Below are 27,201 nucleotides of genomic sequence, written 5' to 3' on the forward strand. Positions count from 1 at the left end.
AAATGGAGTCTCCAAAACAAACCCCAAACCAATCCAACAACAACAACAATTAAAGACAGCATGAACTGTAGAGTTGTTCCTCATATCAATTACTGCAGAGAGAGATTCATGGCTGGTTCGTGTTTGCTGTTTTCTTTGAAGATTGGATTTTTTCCCTGAATAATCCCTTTCAGATTATATCAGGGTAGACATGTGAAAGCCATGAGGTTTCTAGAAATCTGTTTGTTAGACCCTCTTGGTCTTGAGGAAAATCCCATCTTGATAGGTGTTTCCCCTCTTCCAGTCAATGGGCACCTCACGAAACTGCCACAGTTTCTCAGATATGGAGGATAGTAGCTTAGAAACTTTGTCTTTCAATTTCATCAGGACCCACCAATGTGTATTATCAGGTCCCATCAGCCTGTGCATCTTCAGGCTACTTAGATGTTCTCAAACCTGATCTTCTCCTGCAGTGGAATGCTGTAATTCTTCAAGTTCCCCTGCCTTGCCTCCTGCAGCTGATGTGAGTGGAGCTCTTCGTGATGAAGACTGAGGGGAAAAAAGTTAAGTGCCCCAGCCCTGTCCATATGCAGGTAACCAGATCTCTGGTTTCCTTTGGGAAAAGGCACACGTTTTCCTCTCGATTACATTCCACTGTACTTCTGTTTTTCTTCCAGTAATTTTGTGTGGTTCAAATAGTCCAACTATGGAACTTGAATGATTTTAAGGAAAGAACTGAATTATATGTTTTAAAGGCAAAATAGTATTGTTACTCAGACTGGAGAGGAGTGGGAGTTTTCTGAAGGGGCAGAGAGTTATCGGGATAATTTCTTTTAATTAAAGATCACTGAAATTGAATCCAGAAGACTGATGAAGTCTCTAGGAGGGCTTTAGACATGGTTTCCTACAAAGTGAAAAGACATAGAAGAGAAACTGTGTGTGGTATTCATCATTAGCCATTGTGGGAAGGTACAAATATTTATCATCAAAAAGCACCTTGTTGTATCTGTTTGAAAATGTCAAAAGAATGTTTCTCTGATGCAGAGAACATAGCTGCTAACTTGAATGAAGCTGGAGTTCTGTTCAACACTACCACTGTGAAATAGTATTCTCAGCTACATAGTTTTGTCCAATTTCTAGAAAACACTAATCTAAGCTATTAGTTTAATGTTTTTGATACTTACAAATTTAGATGCAATTTTTTTAAAGTAAAACAACTAAATTTATAATAAAGTGATTAAAACTGCGCTACACATTTGTCTTATCCCACTAAATTTCATTTTGGTTGCTTCAAGATAAGCATAGATTATACAGTTTGGGGGAAAAAATCATGCTTATCCAGCCCAAATATTACTTCTAAAAGAAGTCAAAGTTTTTATACATTGAAAACTAGCTGAAATAAATATTCTGAGGTGAACTACAATTTAAAATTTTTCAGACAACTTGATATGTTTGCTCCTGGTGGAAAGTTATTCTTTCTTCTGAGCAAAACAAAAGATGCTAAATAAATGTGGCCTCTTTTAGAACTACACAGTATTTCCAGAATGCAAAATTTCTTCAATTTGCCAGAATTGCCAATTTGGCCAAATTTCTTCTCCAGACCCACAGAAATATTAGGAAATACAGGTTAGATATTGTTAACTGACGTAACTAAAAGCTATTAAGAAGCTTTTCTCCTGCCTGTTATCCCTTGTGAAAAAAAGTCTTTCTCAATATGTATTAACGTAATATTCCTTTTCCAGACTGCTTTGGACTATACTTCATTACTTCTGAGACTTACCTTCAGACTTTCTTCATCCTTTAGACAATCTCTAAACCTTCCTGCAGTACTCCTTCTATATTATTGGAATCTATCACAGAGTGCTGGTGTCATTATGGTAGAACAAAACTTGTAATTCAGGTATTTTCTAAAATTCTTCACTTTTTCATGGGGAATCAAAAATTAGCAAAAATCCAAAACTATGAATGTAGTTTCTTGTAACTTGCAGTTCTGAGAGGTTCCTTGAGTAAGTCCACACACCCTGGCTTTTACCAGCAGTTTTGTATACTACATCGAGTGGCAAAAAACACTTAAGGGTTGCATATCCACCCCTTAGAGACTATGACATGAAGGGTGTACAAGCAGGCTATATACATAACAACTGCAAAAATGTTCCAACAGAGATGAAGACTGAAATGTTCCAACAGGATAGGATTGTTGACCGACCCAAGCAGTTCCTTCAGGAACTAGTACTCCTCTAGGAGGAACTAGACCAACCTCCAGCTGTTATAATTCCATATCATCACTATTATCATGTTGTATTTATCTTTTACTTCCTCATATCCACTTGTTCCACTGCTTTGTCGTGAAGAACCTTGTATCCTTTAACTCTCAAAATGTTGTAATCTTCTGCCTCTGATTCCTCTTCAGCATCCAGCTGTGTCCTACGCAGGGCTATCAGTGTTTTTACACTGTGAGCTAATGAATAGCTCTGCAGGTGACTGGCTTCAAAGCTGATAGGCTATGCCAAAAGGGATATACACTTCTCAGAGAAGCCAAGTGAGCATTTGGCAAGGTCTGAGCTTCACAAATTGCTTTGCTTCAGTCCTTGCAGTTTCAGGAGTGGGTGAAGGTTGATGAGAGGTTCTCAGAGAGAAGGGAGTCTTCTCTAAACCTTCCCTTCTATAAGAGAAGACACCATTCTTATGAGGAAAGGAAGATTATATAAAAGGGAGAAAAGGGGGAAAAGGCCAGACAAGGGTAAATAAAGAGAGATTACACAACAGAAAAAAATCAAAAGAAAAAATATAGAATCCATAGAATTATTTAGGTTGGAAAGGATCTTTAAAATCATTGAGGTCAACCATCAAACTAATACTGCCAAGTCCACCACTAAGCCTTATTCCTAAGCATCTCATCTATAGATACTTTAAAACCCTCCAGGGATGGACATTCCACACTTCCCTGAGCAGCCTGTTAGAATGTTTTGCAAACCTTTCCATGAAGAATTTTTTCTATGGAGAAATTTTTCCTACTCTGCCATTCCTATGGTACAGCTGAGGTATTTCCTCTCACTCTATTTTTTGTCTCTTGGAAAAGGGAGACCAGTCTTTCTACACCTCTTTTCAGGTAGATGTAGGAGTGATAAAGGGTTTTTTTCTGATTTTCTCTAGCTGAAAGTGCCCCAGTTCCCTCAGCCACTCCTCTTAGGACTTTGCTCCAAATGTTTTACCATTCTTGTTGTCCTCTCTGAACATGTTCCAGCATCAAAATGACCTTCCTGTGGTAGGTCATTAAACAGAGGATTGGAGGTGTTGGCCTCACCAGTGCCCAGTACAAGGGGACAGTCCCTGCCCTGCTCCTGCTGGCCACAGCATTGCTGATCCAGGCCAGGATGCCATTGGCCTTCTTGGCCACCTGGGCACAGCCTGGCTCATGTTCAGCTGCTGCCACCAGCACCCCCAGGGCCTTTCCAGCCACTCTGCCCCAGCCTGTGGCACTGCCTGGGGTTGCTGTGACCCAAGGGCAGGACCCAGCACTGGGCCTTGTTGAACCTCACACTGTTGGCCTCAGCCATGATCCAGCCTGCCCAGATCCCTCTGCAGAGCCTCCCTGCCCTCGAGCAGATCAGCACTCCCACCCAGCTTGGTGTCACCTGTGAACTGACTGAGGGTGCACTTGATCCCCTTGTCCAGGTCACCAATGAGGGCATTAAACAGGACTGGCCCCAGTACAGAGCCCTGGGGAGCAGCACTGGTGACAGCCACCAGGTGGGTGTAACTCCACTCACTGCTGCTTTCTGGGCCCAGCCAGCCTGACAGTCCTTTACCCAGGGAACAGGGCAACTGTCCAAGTCACAGGCTGCCACTTTCTCCAGGGCAGTGCTTTGGAAAATGGTGTCAAAGGCTTTACTAAAGTCCAGTTGGGCAACATCCACATTCTTTCCCTCCTCCACAGTGTATGGTTTGTGAAAAGCAGGTCCTACTTGATCTCCTATTATTGATCTCCTGCTTTTCACAAACCATACCCATGATGGCTGGGCCTGATCCCCTGGTTCTCCTGTATGTGCCATGTGATGGTGCAGGGTCATCTACTCCATGACCTTCCTGGACACTGCAGTCAGGCTTGTAGTTTCCCAGATCCTCCTTCCGACCCTCCTTGTAGATGTGCATGGTATATCCCAACCTCCAGTCAACTGACACCTCCCCAGTTAGTCAGGACTGCTGGTAAATGATGGAAAGTGGCTCAGTGAGCACTTCCACCAGCACCCCTAGGGCCCCTGCGTGGATGCTATCCAGGCCCAAACGTTTGAGCATGTCTAAGTGATATAGTGGATATCTGAACATTTTCCTTTGGATTATGTGGGCTTCATTCTGCTTCTGCTCTCTGTCTCACAGATCAGGAGGCTGGGTACCTGGGTACCCTGGTCTGACTATTAAAAATTGAAACAAAGAAGACCCCAGTTTTTTCTTCATGCTTTGTCACTGTGTTTCCCCCTTCATGTGAAAAAGGCTGGGTAGTCTCCTTAGCCCGCCTTTGTTGTTAATATATTTATTGAAACCTTTTTTTGTCTTTACGGCAGTAGATAGGTTAGGAATCAGTTGGGCTTTGGCTCTTCTGATTTTCTCCCTGCATGATCTCATGACATCCCTGTACTCTTCCTGAGCAGCCTGCCTACTCTTTCTTAGATCATAAACTCTCTTGTTTTTTTCTGGAGTTCAGCTCTCTCTTCAGTCAGGCTGGTCTTCTTCCCTGCTAGTCGAACTTTCAGCATATGCTGACAGCCTGGTCCTGCACTTTAGGATTTCGTTCCTGAAGAATGTTCAGTGTTCCTGGGCTCATTTGGCAACCACAACTGCCTCCCAAGGGATTTTCTAAACAGGCCCAAGTCTGCCCTCCACAAGTTCAAGGTACATGTTCTCCTTGCCAACCTTCCTTACTTCTCTGACAATGAAAGGCTCTGTCATTTTGTCATCACAGTGGCCCAGAGAGCCTCCAGCCATCATAACCCATCACCCACTGGTCCTTCTCTGCTCACAAACAACAGTTCCAGTAGGGTGCCCTACCTTGTTGACATCCTGACCAGTTGGGTCAGGGCATTTTCTTCCAGGAACCTCGTGGACTGGTTCCTCTCCACTCTGTTGCTTTTCCAGCTGGCATCTGGTAGGTTGAAATCCCCCACAAGAACAGTGGAGGGATTGTGCCAGTGATTGTGAGAGTTCTCCCCAATGCTTCTAGAATATTTCACCTGCCTTTTCTTCCTGTTTTGGTGGTCTATAGCAGACACTGACCATGGTATTTGTCTTTCAAGTAAAAACTTGAAGAGTGAATAAGAAAAAGCAAATCTACAAAAGAAAGAATTAATTAGCATGTGAAAGCAATTTATTGACATATCTGACACATTTTTTGCTTTTATATGCTTGAATGTAAATTAAACTTGATTTTTAAAATAGTGTTGGGTAAATAGGGGGAATGAATTATTTATTTGTCAATTCATTTTTCATCAGAACTGACTGTTGTAGAGTTCAGTAAATTATCATGTGAATCATTTTTACAAGGACTGCCTTGCTATTGAATAGCACACAGGCCACTTATGTACCTGCAAGAAAACTTCCTTATTCATAGTCCAAAGAAACACTTGTATTTAAAAATGGGTATAGTGACCAACAAAGCTTAGTCTTTAGTGTGATGTAGTTTTCCAGGTCTTCATCCAGCAATTCTCAAGGAAAAGGTCGATCTGTTTGCTCACTATTAAATACTTTGCCAGTCTAATGGCAGTTCTGAAAGGGAAAAAATGGTGATATTTTTCAGTGAGACTTGTGGTACTGGGGTGGAAAACTGTTAAGAAGACTGTTATGTGCAATCGAATGGAAGGACAAGGAGTGATGGGCTGTTTCCAATTCTTTGAATCTGTGTTTTGAGCTCTATCACTTTTTAACAAATAGCAAATAACAAGGTGACAACTTGCAAATGCCGTCTCAGACAAACACTATCTATTTTTAGTCTGGATGTTGTTCAAGTTTGAAAGAGAAGACAAGGTATTTCAGAAGAACACCAATCTACCTTGTATATTTAGTATTCTGTAAGGGCCTTTTGTCCTAATTATCTCTATTCCTTTTATGCTTTTGCATTTCAAGCCCTTTCGGCTAGTGAATCTGCAAATAAACAATAGCTTCTATCTGAAGCCAGAGGTTTCTGAATGCCTCACAGACGTGTTTTCATCCCAGCTGTCACACTGTGCAATTGCCAAAATCTGTTGTGACAAATCACAGCTCTGAAGGTAGATTAGCAGACATTTATCATCTTTGTTTGTAACAAAGAAAATGCAAATATATCTTAGCTTATTGTTTGTTTCACTGAATCCCACTCTCCTAAGGTGCACCCCTTAAATCTCCTTTTGGTTTCACCTTTCCCATAATTGCACAGAACAAACCTGAACTGAGAGTGTACATAAATATTCATTCTCTCTTGCTCTGCCTACCTACTTCTGATGGGGTTTATTACATAAAATGAAGAATAACTGAGAAAGATCATTATTTATTATTCTTTTGATTGACATTTATGGTATTCTCCCACATATAAACAATACGTGCAGTAGCAAAAGGTTCCTGCTATTTTATTAGTGTTGTTCTTTCATTTATTCCTACATATTTACCAAGAAAAAAATCAAGGCTGAAGGCATGTGTCCTTTTATTTCATATGAAAAGTCTAATTTTTATTGAGTGAGAGAACTTATTTCATGATTTTGGGCCAAGCTCAAGGAAATTTTACCTCCTGTTGGTATTAGATTTTGCCTCATTACAGTATGTGTTATTCAGGAGACAGATATCACTCATGATCATCATCCCAGAGGCTTAGATCTGTGGGTTTTTAATACTCTAAAAAATGTTCAGACTCCACACAATTTATCTGTGAAGGAAGATAGGAAAAAATTGTACATACTAACAAGATACATACTATTCATGACCCAGAAGGAAGTAGTGCATGGACTTCTCTCTGTTATCTGTGGGTAACATGTTTACATCCACTGCTTTGGTTAGGATAAGTGAAGAGATAACAGAAATGAATAAGAGATGAGATATTAAAGCTTCAGCTTGTTTGAATAATTTGCGTTTAGGAGAGTTAAACTCCTTCCCATTTTTAGAATGAATATTCTTCTCAAGTCAACCCACAATTTTCATGGGCTTTTCATCTGCACAGGGAGACATATCAAGAGAAGAATGTAGGTTCACATATCAAATTATTTTCTACAAGTGACGATGAGCCAAATAATTTACAAACACAGTAGTAGTAAAGAGCCCACTGTATAATACCAATTCTTTGCCAGAAGCGGACTTAACACTGTATCCTGGGGAAAATAGCATTTGCATTTCCCTTAAAACAAAAGATGAAGTCTTCCTACTGAAAAATTAGGGGCAGTTCTGCTTTTAATTTTACTTGAAATTCACTCCTGTACATGCCACCATGCATTTCACAAAATGTTGGCGGGCAACAATGAGACAGTTGCTTTCAAACTTACAATACAAAAATGTTGAGAATCAATTTTTTTTCCCTCCCTAAAAATATGCAAGGGATTACCTGGATGCACTGAATTATTAAGGGTTTTTATGAGGACAATTGAAGATGGGATCTAGGCAAAGTTTTCTTTTTTAAAACTGTTACAATTGTGTTCTTTGCAGCTGTTGCATGATTTATTGGTGGATTTCTTTAAATATAAACTTTTGATAAGGTAATTCATAAATAGCAGTAGTGGCTGAAAGATCTGAAAAATCCTCACAAGAAAGTGATGGAAAAAGTTGGAGATACTCTGATCTTCTCTTGCCCCAGTCTTTGAGAGGTAGTTTATGCTTCTGCTAGCAGTGTTCAGTATACCAGACACCATGTTAGTTCCATGATAGAAAATGACTGTAGTACCAAGCACAAGTTAAAACTTTTGCAAGTTGGGAAGAAATTTCTTTGCTCCTTAGAGGAGTTCTCAAGGTCCATTGAATTTTTAAGACAATTTCTCATTGTTGTTTGGTGTGAGAACAATTGTAGCTGTTCCTTCTCTCCCTTCCTGCTGTCACTTGCTCTGCATTTAGGAGCAAGTTTTAGGGAATGGAGACATGGCTACTGCCACTTTGGGATTGTCCAGCATTAAGAGCAAAAGGACAGTCTTCTGCAGGAGGATGCTTCCTCTCCATCTCCCTCCTTGGTCCTCCAGTTTTGCAGTTGATTAGCCTTTCTAAGATTTTCATAATAAATCAGCTGATCTTTGAGGTTCTTTCCAACCTAAAGCATTCTATGACTCTGTGAAGACCTGTAGAAAAAAAAAGAGAAAACAGCAGTCCCCTATAAAAGCTCAACCCCATACTTCATAACAGTACATTAACATATATTAAAATTAACTGTATGCCTGTGGCACTGAACTTTCTTAGTATTGAAATACCATTTCTGTATTCATGTTTCCCTTGTTAATATCTATTTAAAACTGTTTTGAGGTTTGCTGTTTGCTTCCAGTTTGGCAGCTGCCAGATGATACATAAATATGCATTTCTCTTTAAAATTTACTTACAAATTCAAACCATGCCATATGTTGTATGTAATCTGAAGGTATTTTCTTCATTGGAAAAAATAAAATTCACAGGCACTTGTTGTGATGTAGAACATTAGGCAGCTTGCATACGTAGTGAGCAGGTAAAGATAGTAAAAGATGACTTGGAAACTGGTACCAAAAGTGATACATATTTTGAGTTACTTTAATTTTTGTAAAACCAGGCTGAATCTTCTCTTTTTTTTTTTTTTTTTTTTTGTACAACTGACCTTTAGACAATATTTATTTTACCATAAGAAAAAAATTAATATTATATTAATGCAAATGCTTTTCATAAAAAAATGAGTAAAAAGCCAGCATGGACTTAGCTATTCGTGTAGTCCAAATGAGTAGAATATGTTTTGAATTGTGTATAAAAAAATTCTAATGACATTTCATTATTTCTTGGTTACCTAAACCATGGGAGGTAAGAATTAGAGAAATACCCATTACACTTTGGGAAAATTATTCATATTTTTCCATTAGAAGCAAGGTATTTTAGCACTTGTCAGTAGACTGCCATGATTTTGTAACAGTGAAAGTCAAGACTTCACACTGGTTTCTGTTCCTGTGACTGACGCATTGACAATTCCCTTGAAACACTGAATGTAATAAATGGTACATAGAATTTTCAAGGAAATATTTGACAAAAAATTGCATCCAAACTGATGAAAGTTTTCTCTAAAGTTCTCCAATATATTGTGCAATTTGAGAAAAAACACTTGACAGAGAGGGTGCTTGTATTTCAGGTTTTTGATGACTGCTGCTATGGGCTTGTTCAAACTTTATCTAGCTGTTACTCTTTTGCTTAATCCATTATCTCTATCTCCTTTTAGGATCGGTGGCACCATGCCAACAGTCTTCTCCTATTTTTCGGAAGTGCTTGCTAGGGAGAAACGAGGTGAACACCTGAGCTGGCTCTGCATGTTTTGGATGATTGGTGGCATCTACGCTTCCGCAATGGCTTGGGCAATAATTCCTCATTATGGTAAGAAAAGCCGTAGAAGAAAGAAAAATCTCCTTGTGATTTGGAGGTATTCTAGTATGAAAGTAAATATCTCGAAGCTTGATAACTTAAAGAAGAGTCTTCATATCTGTTTTTGAACTAGTGACCTAACTCATAGTAATAATAACAATAACAATAACAATAACAATAACAATAATAATCTTATTTATTATTACTATTATTATTTAATAATTCCTTTTGGAGGGTATAGTGGGAATAGATTGTATGCCAAATAATAAATAATTTATTACAAGATGCAAAACTTCACCAATATCCATATTCAGTCAGATTTTTTAAATTACTGAAAACTTGTACGCATGAAAATTTAATTGGTGTCATTGTTAAATCTGGAGAAGATAGATGATGTGGAGATTTCCATCAAAGAAATTTTAAATTGCAGGAATGTCTAAGTAGTGATCCTTTTGATACAGTGTTTGATTGTGAATTGAACATTCTTGAGAAGAAGAGTTTGCAGTGCTGAAATCTGAAATTAGTCTGAAAATAAAGCTGTACTGAATGCTTCTTAATAACTTAGTATCTATCTTAGTAGATATTTTTAGTGGTGTAAAAACAGATAAATGAAACACAGTACATTTAAATGCTGTAGGGATGTGTGAGGGCAATGGCTGAAGTTATACTCACGTAAAATACAAGCTACTTTGTCAAAGAGCTCTTTAATTTCTCTGACATAGTTAAACATAATATGGAGGTATAGATTCAATTCTTTGTCTCTTGTGCTTGCGTTTTATAAGAGTTAAGTGCTCACAGGTCTCCAGGGTTGCTCAGACTGCTCAGGCGTTCTTAAAAATCAGCTTCTTAAGCAGTTCTCTCTGGCAGGACCCAAGTGAAGTAAAGCAGCACTGTGAGCTGGCAACCAAAGCAACTTCCTTTAGCCAAGCAATGAGGTTTATCAAAGCATTATTGTGGAGGTTTGCTTGAAGTGATGGGAATATTTAACAAGTGATAATGTCCAGAAGTATATTATAATAGTGCTGATTAATCAAATACCTGGACTGTTGCATTAAAATTATTTTAGGGTTCAGTACACCAAACCTGAATCTCTATCTTCAACCTTGCCTTTTGACTTTGAACTGCTGGAAGCAAAGAGAGGAATTTGTGCTGACAAGGCACAGTATGGATTTTTTTTTTTTCCTAAAGTAGTAAATTGCTCTGGATGCCAAGTACTTTTTTGCTGTCCTATGGACTTTTATTTTCTTTATCTTTCAGTAGAAAATGCAAACATTATGACAGACTAATTTACATAGGTTGTCTAATTTAATGTAGATTTTATTAATAACTTTATATCCTTTACTGAGGTGCTTTTAGAACATCACAGGGCAGTGTATTTTAATATCGTGCACTTATACCAAAGCAGTGTCACTACAGGGAAAGCATTTCTGTTTCTTTAGCAGAGGAAGAATATCAGCAACAAAAAAGGAGTGCTGCACTGAGTTTTTTGTTGTTGTTCTTGTTTTTGTTTTTGCTTTTTCCACCTACAAAATATTTGTTAAATAATATAAGACAAAAGAAAGTAAAAAACTATTTCAAAACATAGTATGCTTTAGTGCTAGACACACAAATCACTACTTGCAGTTTATTAAGGTAAGTTACAATGACCAAAAAAAGGCCAAAAAATCAAGCTATCAGAAGAATCCCTTTTCAGAGTAGAAGAAGTAAGTTTGTACATCATTGTGGCAAAAATATCCCCAGGGCAAGCCCTGCTCCAGCATTTGGGGAGTGTGGTCACACACTGCTGTCCCCTCCCAGAAATATTCCAGGTCAAGCAAATGCCTGTTCAGGTGTCTACACCATTTGTATTACATGCATTTACAAGGAGGCTTTTATGGTATTTTTTATTTTACTATTTCTGAATTATTTCTACATAGATTTATTTTGCCAGAATTAAGCAGAGATAGAGATTTTCCTCCAAATCCCTTTCTGTATTTCTCATCATTCACATCTTCAGTGACCAGGAAGCAAAACATAATTATTATAAACTAGACTTTCTCTTTTAAACTGCATTTATATTTGTGCATTTCTGTGCACAGAAATTTGGGTATTTCTGTGTTCTCTGCTTCTCAGTTGAGGACCTGACAATGTTTGGTTTTCTCAGCTGGACTCAGAAGTTATTCAATAGCAGTGAATGGGCTCCATCTGTACAAAAAGCAATAAACTGTCATTGAGCACAGTGGAACTATTCTTCTATTAACAGAAAGATACCAGGTCAACAGAGTAGAATACTTCTGAATATTCTTTTCTTCCCTCATTTACCAATGTATTCCTTTCATTTGTAGTTTTTCTTATACAAGCCACTTTAAAAAGTCCTAGCATACCTTATCTAGCCCAAGGCAGACTGTGAAGCTATATATGTATGTTTGTCCATTGAACATTTAGATACATCTTTCTGGGAGAAAACACAGATTACTCTTTATATGTAACAGTTTATCTCTGTTGCTGTTCAAGCAACATAGCAGTATGAAACAGGAGATGCCCTGGAACACAAAATAAAATGTTGATAACTGTTGTTTTAACATCAGCATGTTGTTAACTGAGGGATAAGTGTGATGCAGTGCTGCAGTCACCACACATGGAAAGGCTAATATCATCTGGAAGACAAGCATCTCTCTAGCAAGGCTTTTTGACTGAAATATCTGTTTGCCATTGTTTAAAAACTGAAAGTTTGTGTAGACCAGTTCAAGGTCTCCTAAACTGGAGCTCAGGCTGTGAAGAAGAAACGTCTGCAGAGAAATGCTTCTAATTGCAACTAATTTTAAAAGTCTCAGATTAGACTGCTAAAAAGAAATTCCTCTCTACAATTCTTATGTCAGTCTGGATAGGAGAAATAATAATCATTCTGTAAATACTTCTGCAAGTGCAGTTTTAATTTCAGCATCCTGTTTCAAAGTAGAGTAGTTCAAAGATGTCAGAGACTTCAACAGTGTATTACAATAGTCTTCAAAAATATTTGTTTTTCAAATAATGAAGAATCCCAAGAAAGAGAAATTTTAGTTTAAAATACAGATATTTATATCTTACAAAATTTTTTACACCAAGTTTATTATTTACTCTGAGAATAGGAATTAAAAAGAATTTTGAAAGTTGTTTTATCAGTTATTAAAAAAGAAAACAATTCTGTGGTATGATCATAAAAATCAGTGTCAGTTTTTATTGTAACGTATCTCCAAACTAAACATCAAGGGAGGCTAGATAAGGATTTCGGTGTCCTAAGCCTATCAGTTCTGATATTCTGTCTAATTTTATGTACTTTGCCTGTAAGAGTTGTACGAGCCTTTTCTGGCTTTATGGACTATAGGGAAATCTTTTGAAATTTGCAACATTCTCTACAGTATTTTACTTAGTCATAAAAAATATTGACTTTGCTGGTTCTTAAATCTTATTCTTGAACAAGAAGAGGAGTTCTTGACCAAAAAGAAATTAGATTGCAAGGAGAAGAACAGGATGGTGCAGGTATCTAGGCTGTTACAGCACAAACTGCAGGGGGAACCTGAAGCTTTTTCCAGACTCTCACACCCCACTTCTGGTATTTACCAGAGAAGAGACGAGATAGCCACGTCAAATGATGTTAGTGAACAAGTCTCCACTGTATGGCCAGAGAAGAGACATTACCTCCATAAATATGCAGAAGAGTCCAGTTAAATTAGGCTCCATTATTCCCTAAACCACTTCAAATTTAATAATACAGAATCAAGAAAATAGTAAAAACACTTCTTTCCAACACTTTCAGTACAAATCAGATGTAAGTTTAAACATTCTTTCAGACAAGGGTAATCACATTATATGACAGATCTTCACCTAAAGTATTCATTTTTCATCACTAGAGTCTTTTGTCCTACTTAATTGAGGACCACTTACTTGTGTTCATAAGAGAGGTATTTAGTACTATTCAGGAAACAAACTTGGAGTAAAAAAGTGTGGAATAAGAAGTCTACAGAAATGGCATTCCATTTCAGAAGTGAAGATTTCTTGCCTAGGTGTAATGTGTCTCTCTGGCTGTAAGTGGGAAGGCATTAATATGTTCTCTATTACAGCAGAGTTTTCTATTGCATCAACAAACAATTGGTGTTTTATTCTGTGACTAAAAGTCGCAGTTACAAATTATAAACTTGTCACCGGTCATAATATTTCTCCTTCAGTCATTAGAGCTTTACTAGAGAAGGCCATTTTTTCCTGAATGTATTTTTTTTGAGAGAGGAAGTTCTTTACAGTAACAGAACCTAAAAATACAGACATTGAAGTGTCCAAATACTGCACTCACTCTTGTCTTACAAAGCAATATATTTAAAATACTAACAATAACTTCTATTTTAAAAAATTTTAATCATGTCTCTTACTGGAAATATTTGAAAAAATTTCCTGGTCAGTAAAATATACTCACTTCTATTTTCTCTGAATGTTTTTGCTTTTTTCTTTTCTCCTGTCAATATGATTAAAGGGCAGAAAAAGGGACTTAATTTAGATAGGATAGAAGTTAAATTTTAAATGCAGTTGTTATGTAGTACTAATATGCACTGCCAAATATATTTACAGAATCTTCATTCACTGGATGTTGTCAAGGGCACATGAAACTACAGACTGCCCTTAACAGTTTAGAACTATGCTAAATTCACTAGACCTACCAATGGACACCTGTTGACTGTTCTTATTCTACTTTCCATAATTAGATAAGTGTTTTTTAGGCCCAGGAGTACATAATGGCCTCTGAGTGGAAATGTGAGGAGAATGGACCAATGTGTTTTTCTTTTGAGTAAGATCTGGTTTGCAAAGTGGCCTGAAAAATATTTCTCAGTTTGTAGCAGAAGATTGTTGTGGTAAAGCAATTAAATTAATCTGAAGAAATTTACTCTACTGGCAATGAAAGTGATCCTTTTATCACCCTTTACCCATGATGGCTTGAAAACATTTTTGTTGTTCTTTCCATGTCACGTTTGTTCCATTTTTGTGTCATCCGACTGAAGATAAAAAAGATAAACCTATCTTCAAAACAGCAATGAAATCCCCTTCTGCATGAAAGCATCATGAACTCTATAGTAGTAAAACAGGCAAGGCAGCAGGGCTGCATGCAGCAGCTATGCAGATGAGGAGATAGATTCTGGCTCACTGTGCAATTCACAGCATGCAGAGCACCAGGCAGAGTTAATGGAGGAATTAACCTCTCAGCCTGCTGCAGATTTAACTGAGAACATGATGGACTAAAATTGTGGAGCAGCAATGAAAAAAGAAAACCTTTTAACTCCCTTATTTTGTCTGGGTTTTTGTTGGGCTGAAGGGTTTCTCAGTGTCACACAGCAGTGGTGGTATTGCATTAAAAATTCCCACACTAATGCTGCATACTGTCTGTGGGTTAGAGACTTAGGGCACAGCAAGTACTAGTGCTTGATGAGCAATAAAACTAGAAGGATCTCTGGAGTCATCCATCTTTCAGCACTTCTGGTGAGCAGACCGGGATCCTTTTGAGTGGTAGGAGCTGTTTAGTGTGGATTTACAGAGACTCATCTGATATTTCTGTCAAGAGTTGGTGGTACAGATAATGAAAAAGATTTTATAATGGTCTGTTTGTTAAGCATCTGAACGAAACTGCCATGAAAGAAGTAAAAGCTCAGGCTGAGGTTGCAGGGGCCATTATTGACTCTGGTTTGAAGCAAGTTGATGCAACAGATGCCCCTCAAAGTTCCCACACCCCTGTTCTATTAAAAAGATACTGTTCCTTCGCTTGTGTTGGAGTAGACTAGAAAACAGCAAATAAAGAAAAAAATACTAGAATTTTTAAAAAAAATAGGAAAAGAAGGAGCATTGAATAGTCCCAGCACATGTAGGAAAATGCATGTCTATCAAATTATTCTCACTGGTAACTCCAAATGGAAGACAGAAAGCTTCTTGGCCAAATAACCCTGCACTGGTAGAAAAAGTACGTTGGTCCTCATTTAATTTCTAAAATTCTGGACTCTCAATTTTTAAAAATTCCAATTCCTTAATATTACTTTTCTATTGTTTTCCTCAAACACATCTTTAAAAATTTTCCTTTTCAAGGTAGTTTAGAACAAATTCATGCCATAGCAACAGCTGTTTGGGAAAAAGTTGAACCCAAGGCATGATTTTCTATTATATGGTAATTTGGTATTTTTGCAGAACATGTCTGAATTTCATCAGTTGTCCAGTACAAAGAGAAATGCCAAAGAAGATGGCTTGGGTAAGAGAACCATGGGATTTTTTCTGAGCTGTAAAAAGCCCACGAATGCACCAAGAAATTTGCAGAATTTGAAATCAATCTATTGTCCTTGTTCTTAAGACATGGAGGAAACATGTGAACCAAAATTTAAAACCAAGAACAAATTTTCAAATTTGCCCCATACAATTTCCTTTCTGATATATCTTCTCTCTTCAGAATTAGCCTTCACAAATGAAAAATACCATTTAAGGTTTAAAGAAGTTAGAGTTTTGTTAAGGTTGAATCTGCATTTGTTGTGAGACTGTGTCATGCTGTATAAATGGAATAGATCAGACATAAAGGCATCTACTATGTCCCACAACATCTGTTGATCTGTTTTATATTCCTCTAAGAGGCAAAGTGATTGATCCCCAACGTGCTATGCTTCCCCCCTGCAAGTACTTAATGCACTTACATTTATCATGTATTCTGCAAATGGAGCTTTATCTATACTTTTTAAAATCTGAGTTAATTGAAGTGTTTACAAGGCAGTTTCAATGTTAACTTGAGTTATCAACTTCTATTTGTGAATTGTTCCTCATTTGAAATAATCCTATTAAATTAGATTACACTGAATGTGTACTTTTAAAAAATCTTCATCTTTAGGAACAACAATAATGACAGAGTACAGCAGAGTTTAGAAGTGCTGCTTATGCAAATCTAGCTAGGAGAGCAAATAAACCCCACTTTATCAGGTGGTGGTTTTTTTGTTTTCTGTGCTCTAATGCAGAGTTTGATATGGTCATTTCAATGTTTATATTTGCAAGCCCTAGAAGTTTAAGCAGCTTTTAGCACATCTATACTTAATGAGCACTAAAGATGCTCATTAGTGAGCTTCAAATATAGCCTTTTCCTTGGCACTTCAGTCTGAAGGTGAAAGAGAAAATTTGTTTAGGGAGAGGTTCAGTAAAAATCTAGCAAATTGTTTTGTGAGCAAAGAAGATACGAGGCTCAGTTTCCTAGGGATTTCTGTCAATCACCTTTTGATCCTGATGAACTCCCTTCTGCCCTCTCTTCCCCTATGTTGCTTACAAGGCACCTCAGCAGTCCTTTTAGTTTGTCCTTGCTTTTTCTAGGTCCCTTTCTGCTACACTCTCTGCAGTTCCCCCTTCTTTCCCCCAGAACTCTGGAATAAGAAACATTCAGTCATCCACACTCTCACCATGCTCAGTGGTGCAATACAGCCCTGGCCTAGCTGCTCTCAGCTAGAAAGAAACTCATTTTGACCCGGATCAGAGCCAAAGCCAATGGATTGAGTGGCTGTGCTGCATTCCCCATACCCAGGTAGGCTTCAGCATCCATGAGGGACCGCTGATATCTCCTGCCTTTTCCTTCATCTTCCACTGGACTCTCTCTTCTCTACCTGGACAGCATATTTCACAAGGCTTTGGAGAATGTGACTGTCTTTGGGACTATTACTTCCTGTGACACTTCATTGAAGTATCTTAATGGCTTTAAAGAATGCTGGTGGAGAAACTGACAGACAGGTGAACAGACTGTTGCCATAAACATCATTGTTTAATGCCATAAACACAATTTTCCACAAAAACTGTAGTAATAGTCAATCATTCTTATGACAATAAAATAGTCAGCTTCTCAGCCTCACTCTTAATGAGAAATCAGTTTCCCACAATAAATTGGTCTTGAGTATAATTTAAGGAAATTTACATCCAGGTTAATAAAGATGCCTTACAAACCTGTTCAGATTGACCAGCAGAAGTACCTGCAGTGTCAGACATTAACCTTGCTTTTCATGTCTAGAAACAAGGAAGATTCTAATCAGATGAGATTTCTTTGTTAATATTTTTAATGTTAAATTACAAAAAACCTGTGTTTGATTTTTTGGCTGTTCTACAACAGATGAAAAAATCATGAGATAAAGCATATACAAAAATACATTAATTTCCTCTGGAACATATTAACAGTATAAATTTGCTGTCCATACTTTCATATTATTTCTGTGGCTTGCAGAGCTATCTGCTTTGAAGAACTTGGTGATTTTCCTTTTAGTAACAGTTTCTTTTCACTTTAATAATATATTCTTTCTAAGGATTGCATATACAATTGGAATATAATTTTTCAATTTGCAGTCTAGTTGCCTTTAAAATAAAATTAACAAAATCAATTGCAAATGACGTTGGATTTTTTTTTCAGGAAGTTTGTTCATACTTTTTCTCAAAGGAAAATATTTTGTGTTACTTTTGACAATCATGCCTACTTTAGTGAAAGTAATTCCATTGAGGCCTATTAAAATATCCGGGCTTACGACTGTATCTGACTATCACACTTTTAGGAGAGGAACTTGTTCAAAAATATGGCAAAACCAGATCTACCTTCCTTACAGTGTTTGTGCACGTCATCTTTCCAAGACAGCTCTGTTTTTATACCTTACAAAGATGTTAGCGGAAAACACTATAAAATGAGCAGTGATAAGCATTAAGATTTCATAGTGAGGGCTCTAGGCTGAGGTTTCCATTCCCAATTTCCTCAGCTTTGGTGCTGGGCAAAGTGAAGAAATGCTGCTTTCTACTACTCACTGTTCCTCCCTTGCTGTTTGAGTTGATATTGTTTTCTTTTTAGTGTTGGGGCAATTTGATTTTAGGCATTGAAAGTTTTGGTCCCCCTCTTAGTTGTTTCAAGAAAGTGGCACTGCCATTTAATAAAAAAGTAAGGAAATACAGATAAAGATGCAATAAAGGTAAGGCTTTTATGTAGTTTTATTTTCCCATAGAAACATTATGTAGTTCAGTCTGATACAAACATTTGATTCCTTTGTGATTCTAGGCCCTCAAGGAAGTAATGAAGCTGTATAAAAGAAAGAATGTAAAATAATTATCTGTTTTCTTAATGTATTGTGTTTTCATTGTTTCCTTCATAATTGCATTTCAAACACTGTGACTGACAGCTCACAGGCACAATGCACCTCCTGCTGCCACTATGATAGACTGACAATTATTAGTACTGATTTGAGCGTGCAAAAAATATTTTGTTGGAAGTTTGACCAAGGCTTGAATTCAAGACTTCTCACCCATTGTTCACACAATGGCCCTACAGCCTGTACAGTAAGGCCAGAAATGTGATCAGGCTTGTTCTATTGACTGCTGTTAGATTAGAAGATAATTCCTAGAATGCACGATGGCTCTAATAATTTGATCACATAAACTACCTGCTTAGTCTATATGTCTCTCTCACAGGGGTAAGATATTACTCCTTTTCATTCTTTTTAAGAGAAAACAAGAGGCAAGCAAAATAGCAAAAAAAGGAAATAATGCTTTAGTCACAGCACTGATATGCTCATTGAAAATAAGCTCTTTTCTTGCAACACTGTTCAAACAAATAAATATAACAGTTAAATTTTGAAAGAGTTTCTTGAATTACGGAGATATTCTGTTGTTACATTGCAGCAGCACACAAAAGATAGAATGTGTATCACTGATAAAAGACATGTCCTCTTGGTATTCTTCAAATATTGTTCCAGCATTTCAATTAATGTTTTGTTTCTACGTTAAGCTAGATAAGGAGGCCCCATTTTCTTTTCATAAGCTACAGTGTTTCATTGTGCCTTTTACTGATTGTCCTTTTTGATTAATTGCTTCTCTTTCCTTCTTTTCCATGAGCCCATTATTTAAATATCCTTAGTCCAGATGCACATAAATCACTAGGAGTCCTGGAGCAGGACAGGAACACTTACATTTTCAATTAGTTTCCACATCTAACTGCTGCTTTTAGTAGTGTCTGCAGCAACTCATTACTCCAAATATAGCACCGTTTGTGATCTCATGGCAGTGGATAGATGGTGGAGGGCGCCACACAAGAATACATAGATATCATTGTATCTGTATTTTGTGTATGGGTAAGTCAACAATATGAAGGGATTCTATTGAAGATGAGTGTTTCCTTATAGACTTTGGTCATAATGGGTACTGCACAGGGCATTTGACAATCTTATATTGTCTTCTTATAGAAGTAGATTCTGTTTGCTCTCAATGATTTACTTTTTGTAATCTTTGGCACTGTCCAAACAGATGCCTCAAAATTAATACAAAGCCATTTTTCAATTCTTAAATAAAGTAGTGGAGAACTACTAACTACATGTTGGAGAATGGAGGTAAAAAACTTAATACAAATTTAAAGCTACGTACATATGAAGTTCATACAATGTTTGAAGCACATTTTAGTGGTATTTGGTTGCAGAGTCTTGGCGCCAACATTGGCCGTGTTAGTTTGAAGCCCTGACAGCAGCCTCTCTTAACATTCTGTCTTCCCCCACTTCTGACATTAATTGCATCTCTTTGAACCATCATCTCTGGAAAGCTTGACATAACCTTTTCTTAGACTGACAAGCCTCTAAGTTGTGATGTTGTCAGTGTTGTGGCTGGCAGATTTTACTCTTTGTTTTGCAGATTGTGAAGAGCCTTCATTGAACAGCTGCACAGAGCCAGACCCAAGCCAGGACTTTGTAGAAATGCCTGAATACATAAATCTCTGGGGCCACTGACTCAGTCAGCCAAACAGTCAGATCAATTATGTGCCACAGTCCTTGTAATGAGATTTTCAGCTGCATATTAACCCTTGGTGGCTTATTCTTTTTTATCTATTTATTTGTATCTGAGTACTTAAAACATCATCTTTACAGTTTTAAGTCTTTATTGTAAATTTAATGTAATTATTGAATAGACCTTGTTCATATTGAAAAATACATTTCAATATTTATGCTCACTTTTATCTGGTTGTTAAGCTAAGAAAGTTCAGCTACTGCTGGTTTTTGATAGTTGGTTTTCATAAAATGCTTCTAGGCCATATGGACACAAAAAAATTAAGATAAATAAATCTTTCTTACATAGTTAGCTTTAGTCAGCTAGGTAGTATTCTATAAATCCAGTTGAAAAATGTCTGGTGGTCATTAAATTCAGGAAGGATGTGAACCACTGAACTATAACGATCCCAGCACTAATTTTTTTTCCCTAAGTCAATGGGATTACAAAGACATTAGAAAGATTCAAAATGTATATATAAAAGACCATCAGAGCAGTAAAAAAAGTATTTGCTTCCGTAGGACTGCAAATGGTGCCATGTAATGTAGCTTTATATTAGGTCTTTAACTAAAATGAGAAAATTTTCTAAATCACATTTGCATGCAGAAATGTGACAAAAGCAGACATTTAAAGTAAAATAAAACTTTTGAGCTTTTGATTACATACCAGAGCTCTTTTCATCTGAACCTTGGACAAAAGTTGACCTGTGTTCTTCTACACTAATTTCTAGCAGACTTGGGCAGTTTACTCTGAGCAGTGCCTTAAGTTTTAGCATTCATATTTCAGATTTCTGTACTGCCTTATTAAAGGACTCAGAACTTCATATAAAGTGTTAGCAAGTTCTCTTCACAGGGCAGTTAGACAAACAATCCTTTTCCAGCCTGGGAACCAAGAACGCTGTTGTAGCTTCAGGCCCAAAAAGGCACAAACAACAGCAAACTGGGGAGAGCAGTCTGGGAGGATGGGACTTCCTAACCTGGAGCTTTGGACCTAAACTTATAAAAGTGTGAAAACTCGTGACCAGTTGTCCATCTTGGGTCTATCTTGGGCAGAGCCCCAGCTGGGATCTTGTGCTGCCCAAGGTGTATCCTTTGAAGGCTTTTTTATAAATACCTGCTTTATTCCTTTAACTCTGCCTAGCCTCTGCTCCAGGTCAGCCTCTTTAGCCATCAGGGCCATGCACAGAAGGGAAGTTCAGAACCTTTTAGCTTTCTATAATGTGCATATTTACTTAATTTAAATAGCTACATAGTATTTCTTATTTTAAATTTCAGGAGTATGCAATCCACTTAAGTTTCTGGAGAGATTTTGCCCTGATTTGTATTTTATAAACTATAGGGTAGAGCAGAATAAAATTATTTTGAGAATGTACAAAGTAGATTATTTTAGACACACTAACATCTAAGCAGAAAATTAGAGATTTGCCATAGCAAGCTTTCAAAATCTATGCTTGTTAACCAATTAACCAAAAACTCTTAACAAGTGAGCATATACCCACTTCTTAAGGACTTTAATGGTATTTGCATTCAGAATAAAGCTGAATGCTTTATTCTGAATGCTTTATTCTGAATGCAAATACCATTAAAGAATAATGTTGAAGTTACTCAGACTCAATTCCTGGTAATGGGTGTCTGAAGTCTGGTTAAATGATAGGACAGAGGCAAAACTCTTAATGGTGATCATTAAAGTCAAGATGTTGCAATGTTGTATTGAAGTGCTTTTTTGGCAGGTTTCCAGTCCTGTAGGATAGTTGCATTGCAATTGTGTTCAGAATTTCTAAGGTGCAAAATTGTGTCCTGTATGATGCTGGAGATATTACACCAGCATGACATCTTAGCAAAGTGCATTTCCACTATTTCTTTCTTGCTTGAGAATGGAAACTTCTCAGTGGCCAAGGTTAACAAAGTACAGAATTGCAGACCTGTCTCCACTCCTCATCAGTGGCATCCTTTGTTCCTTTCCTCTAAGTGGAATGCTTTACTCTTAGCCCTTATTTTCATGAAGAGTCATGTCATTGGGTGCAATGAATAGTTGAAGTTGGGATCAACCTAAGAAAGGCTCACAAAATTCTGTGGGGTAATCACACATCAGCCAAACCTATGTCCTGTGTCAAAAAGGTATTGGATAACAACCCTAAGTCTCCTAGGAAGGAGGTGCAGCTATACCAAGAAACCATGCAGAAGCTTTGGACAAATTTGATGTGTCTCAGTTTGGAGAGAAATTTAGGAGAAAACACACTGAAATGAGAGTTCCATCTGAAGAGGAGGGCTCCTGTAATGCCTTTTGCCAATGAAAAATGAATGCCAGTGGGTGAAAGTGAAAAAAATAAAGCAAATTGTTTCTTAACAAAAAGCAAACAAACAAACAAAAAACAAACAAAAAAACCCCAAAAACCCTCAAAAGGATGCCTGCAAAGCACAGAAAAGGATTGAATAAATGCAAGACACTGAAATTTCAAAACCTTAACTCCAGTCCCGACCAGACTGTGTGGCGAGGACGGAAAGATGGTGTCTGCCCTCCTTGTCTCAGGGAAGGGGAGGAACGGGAGTTTGCACAGCAGACTAGATGGGAACCATTCTGGTGTTAGTCTCTTCCTTGCAGCAGGCGAAACTGGTGGATTTTAGAGTCCTTTCTCATGTTGGTTCAGCTTCTCTGAGGTCTGGGGTTCATGGCACCCCTCACTGGCTCCTCTAAGGGACTGAAAAAAACCACAAAACCCAACTCAAAGCCAAAACAGTTCAAGGAGCAAAACAAAACAAAACAAAACTATAAAAATCCCCAAAACAACATTAAAAAACCACAAAAAAAGCTGCCAAGAGGATTCCCAGTACAGCATCCAGGTGAAGGGGAAAAAAAACCCCAAACCTTCTTGCTTCAAGCTAGCGAAAAACTAATCCAACAAAAGGACCAATGTAGCATTCCAGTCCACTCTGCCCACAGCACACCGAAAGTGGAGATTTGAACCAAACCCAGCAGGAGCTCAAAGCTCCCAGCCCTACTCCTGGGGCCATCTTAAAACTACAGCAGCCATTTCTGGGCATAAAGCAGATGATTAGGGGGAAAAGTATCATCATAAAATCACCCCAAGACATGATGTCTGTATTTTCTTGCTCCTCTTATGGGATATTGGCTTTGCATTTGATGTCAGTGTCTTTCTTTAGGGATTTTAACAGTACAGTCTCTTCCAAAATTCTCTGTATTTTGACTCTGATTACTATCTTATTTTTACACCTCTTCAGTGTCACTGAGGTCTTACAGCATTGAGTAATATTTAACCTGGTTGAGTATTACTATTTGCATCATATAAATATACAGAAAACCACAATAAAACACTACATCTTGCCAAAAACTTGCCATATAATTGGGTGATGTTATGAAGGGTGGTGGCTTGGAGACAAACTAAAAGACATAAACATGTATGCCTCTGTGCAAGATAACATAAGAGGCAGAGAAATCTTCCTCTTCTATCGTTTCGATGTCAGATAATTCCTACAACTACCATTCAAGACAGAATTTTTCCTGCAAACGGTACTAAGTCAAGGGCTTTTTATTTATTTTTAATCTGCTGTTTATCTATAGAGGTGATAATTTGTTTTAGTGCACCTTTACATTGGTTAAAATGGAATTTTTCCAGCTCTGTGAACTGTAAACGAATGCTCTTGCTATCATACTTTCTCAGTCATATAGAAAGGGCTGAAGAGGCAAAAAAATTTTCTGAAAATACCATAAGCTGATTCTTGTGAATGCTTTTTCCTCTTTTGCCATTGTTTGTCATAGCTATTGGAACAGCTATACCTTCTGAATAATTGGGATAGTCCCCTGAAGCAGGATGTATAGGGTGAATATGTAGAAAATTTATAATGGTCAATTTAGTTTGCAAGTCCTTGCTCTCTGGTTCGGTACAGCTTCTCTTCTGCCTTGTTAGGCTTCATAACATGAATGGATAATGAGTGATTTTGTCACATTCATGTCTCTGTTTATTTGGTTGGCCAAGTATCCTTCCCAGTAAAAAAAATTAAAGTAAAATTTTCCCAGTAAAGAAAATTGAAGTGCAAGAATAGCTTCCTTTGTTCAGCTCAAGATACAGGCATGCCATTCCCATCAGGCCCATTACTAGCAACAGCCTGCTTCAAGACCCTACAGGTTTTAATATTTATCTACTAGGGAGGTAAGAGAGATTCTGATTTCATAACCATAAATAGACCAGTTATTAGACACTCCTTACCACTTCCAGCTTCTGTCAAGATTAGATAGATAACATGACCATACTATGGGGTAGCTGCAGCTCTCTTATTAGGGATATTGCTTTAATTCTCTTATATGATTAGGTTCATCTCTTCTTCATTTTAAATATTATCTTCTTGGCTGCGCTGTGAGTCACAGATCTTAATACAGCCAAACTTCAAGGCCAAATGAAAGTCAGATTTCAGACAGACCATTTCAAACCATGTGCAACTTACACATCTCCCTTACCTTCTCCACACATCTACCTCCACCCCAGCATTTTTAAATATTCTGATTTGAAACGAATTTTTGTGAGTTCTTTTTTTCCTGTCAGGCCTCATACATTATTATATTTATTATTACATTTCTGTGTAAGTGAAAGCCTTACTTGTCATTACTAAACCTCAAATTTTGGGCACATAATCATACCATATCATTGTTTGAGAAATGAGGATACACAAACATCCTCCTTAAAGGAAAGTAAAATATTCAGGGCAGTTCTACAGCAGGTATTAGAGAAATTTAAAAAGTGGACTATTGATATGGCTGATCAGAGGTACTACACTTGGATTATAGTGCTATGCAGGAATGGGTTTAATAGTATTTGAGAGCAAATTATTTTCTATGCAAGATCAATTCTTCTTGCAGCTGTCCTGGGGATTGTTGGAATACAAAATACTGCCACAGGAGTGGCTGGAGACTTGATTTTTGTATGTCTTCAGATAAATGTCAATGTCAGCACAGAGGAGTGACTTGGGTCTGTGCTTACAAACCCCTTCCTCTGTGACAGAGGAAATGTGTCTTTAGAAAATGCTTTGTTCCTTCTCATCATGTTTTAAGTGTCAGCTCCCTCCATCATGGCCTGCCACACTTCAGCTATTTCATTTCCAAATTCCTTCTTCAGAAATTACCAGTAGCTGACCTGCCGAGACTAGATTTGTAGAGTATCTAACTCTCTATACAGGCTAAAAATAACACTGCTTTTCCCATGTGATATTAATAATTTAATCACAGAAAAGACAAGTGTTCTACTTTGCGCTACTGGAATTTCACAGTAGTACAACACTGAAGAGTTCTGAAAATATCATTTCTGCAGTTGTTTAAAATCATGGTTTTCATCCAGTTTTGTAAAAATGTGTAGAAGATTTTCCTCAGCTACAAAATTTACCCGAATTTTTCTCTTTTTCAGTTTTCTTTAATTCTAATGAGTAGCACTACAATATATGGTCTCAAAATGACATTGACAGTTAAACTTGGTAACTTAAATCTTTATTTGTATTGAGTAGGGTAACAGTGCCACCAAGTGACAATTTAGAGCAATCATGCTTCTTAGTTCCTGTAAATATTTCAAACAAAAACATTGAGAATGAGGGCTAGAAAGCTGACTTCTGACCAAAGGTTGTGTGGTAAAACAGAAATAAGGAAAGCTATAAAATAATGTAAATTATTCCTTGGAAGAATCTGTGAAGTCTATGAATTAATGTAAATTCATTGGTTCTCTTTCTCTCCCATCTGTAATTTTTAAATATGGTTCTGCATCTACTCCCTCCTTTGATCTACTAAAAGACAGAAATCTATGAAAAATCATGTTTTGGCAATTTATGACACTACCATGAAATTATTTCCTCTTATTCATACTGAACAAAAATTGTCAATATGCTCAGTCTTTAGCTAACCATGCCATAAAATCACAGTATTTGATTGGATTATATTTGCCAACTTTAGTGTCATAGAAAGGAGTTCACAACTTTATTCCTCTGGTGTATATAAACTGCCTCCTTGCCAGCCAGTTTGTGGCCACCCATGTTTTTCATTGCCCACTTTACAATTTAGTGTAACATATATGAGTTTGTAGACATCTATGGTGTTCCTTGCAACCCTTAGTGTGGAAAGTTAAGCAAATCATCCCCAAAAACCTGCTCTCTAGTAACATGTCTACTGTAGGAGAGGATCCTTGTGCTTGAATGTACTTACTGTTTATCAAGTGTTATACATTCATAAAATTGATCTTAATGTGGACAGGTTTCCCTCTGTATATATTCAGGAAGTCTATGACAAATAATCTTTTCTTTCCTTTGGAGCAAGAATTTTATAATATCTTTTTGATATATTAATATTATGGGGCTGATAGTATGCTGTTCTGTGAGACAAGATTTTGTTGACATTGTGCTCAACTCATACATTGGTGATTGGCTACAAATTAGTATCTTGTACAGTTTGATTTTGTTCCACTGTGTGCTCCTGTGTTTCTGTAATCAGTAATTGCCATGTCTGTGATTCACTGCGCCTTTTCCAGCAGCCAGGAAAGCAGGAGGGTAGTATTTAGCACAAAGATTCCTGCAGCAGCTTCAGATTCGGCCATTCGCAGGTTTTGGGTTGCTCTAGAGTGCATTACTGCCAAGATGCATTTAGGACAAATGTTTTGCAATTCATAAAACATTGTGACTTGCTCCTGTTCTCAAGATTAATGACTCTTGAGTACAGCATAGCTGGGGAGCAGGGGTGAAGGTCGGCTCCAGTTTTGAGCAGTGCGCTGAATGCAGCCATGTAGTGCTGTTGTGCCTTTGCTATTTTGCCATGAATCAGGGGAGAAGGAGATTGACTTACAGCCAAGAACACAATTTCATTTACTTCCAAGACTTGCATACAAAGGGACTGAAAGCCACTTTGTGAGCTAAA

At 37.4% G+C, this 27,201-nt stretch overlaps 1 protein-coding gene across 1 annotated transcript in view; it reads left to right on the plus strand.

Moving 5' to 3' along the window:
* Positions 1 to 27,201, plus strand: part of SV2C (synaptic vesicle glycoprotein 2C) — a 106,728-nt gene that overhangs the window by 45,600 nt on the left and 33,927 nt on the right. Inside the window, exon 4 of the mRNA XM_058823925.1 lies at positions 9,368 to 9,519. Coding sequence (XP_058679908.1) covers positions 9,368 to 9,519 — 152 coding nt within the window. The remainder of the gene's footprint in view (positions 1 to 9,367; positions 9,520 to 27,201) is intronic.

The sequence above is a fragment of the Ammospiza caudacuta genome, chromosome Z, assembly GCF_027887145.1.
Source record: "Ammospiza caudacuta isolate bAmmCau1 chromosome Z, bAmmCau1.pri, whole genome shotgun sequence".
Classification (NCBI taxonomy): domain Eukaryota; kingdom Metazoa; phylum Chordata; class Aves; order Passeriformes; family Passerellidae; genus Ammospiza; species Ammospiza caudacuta.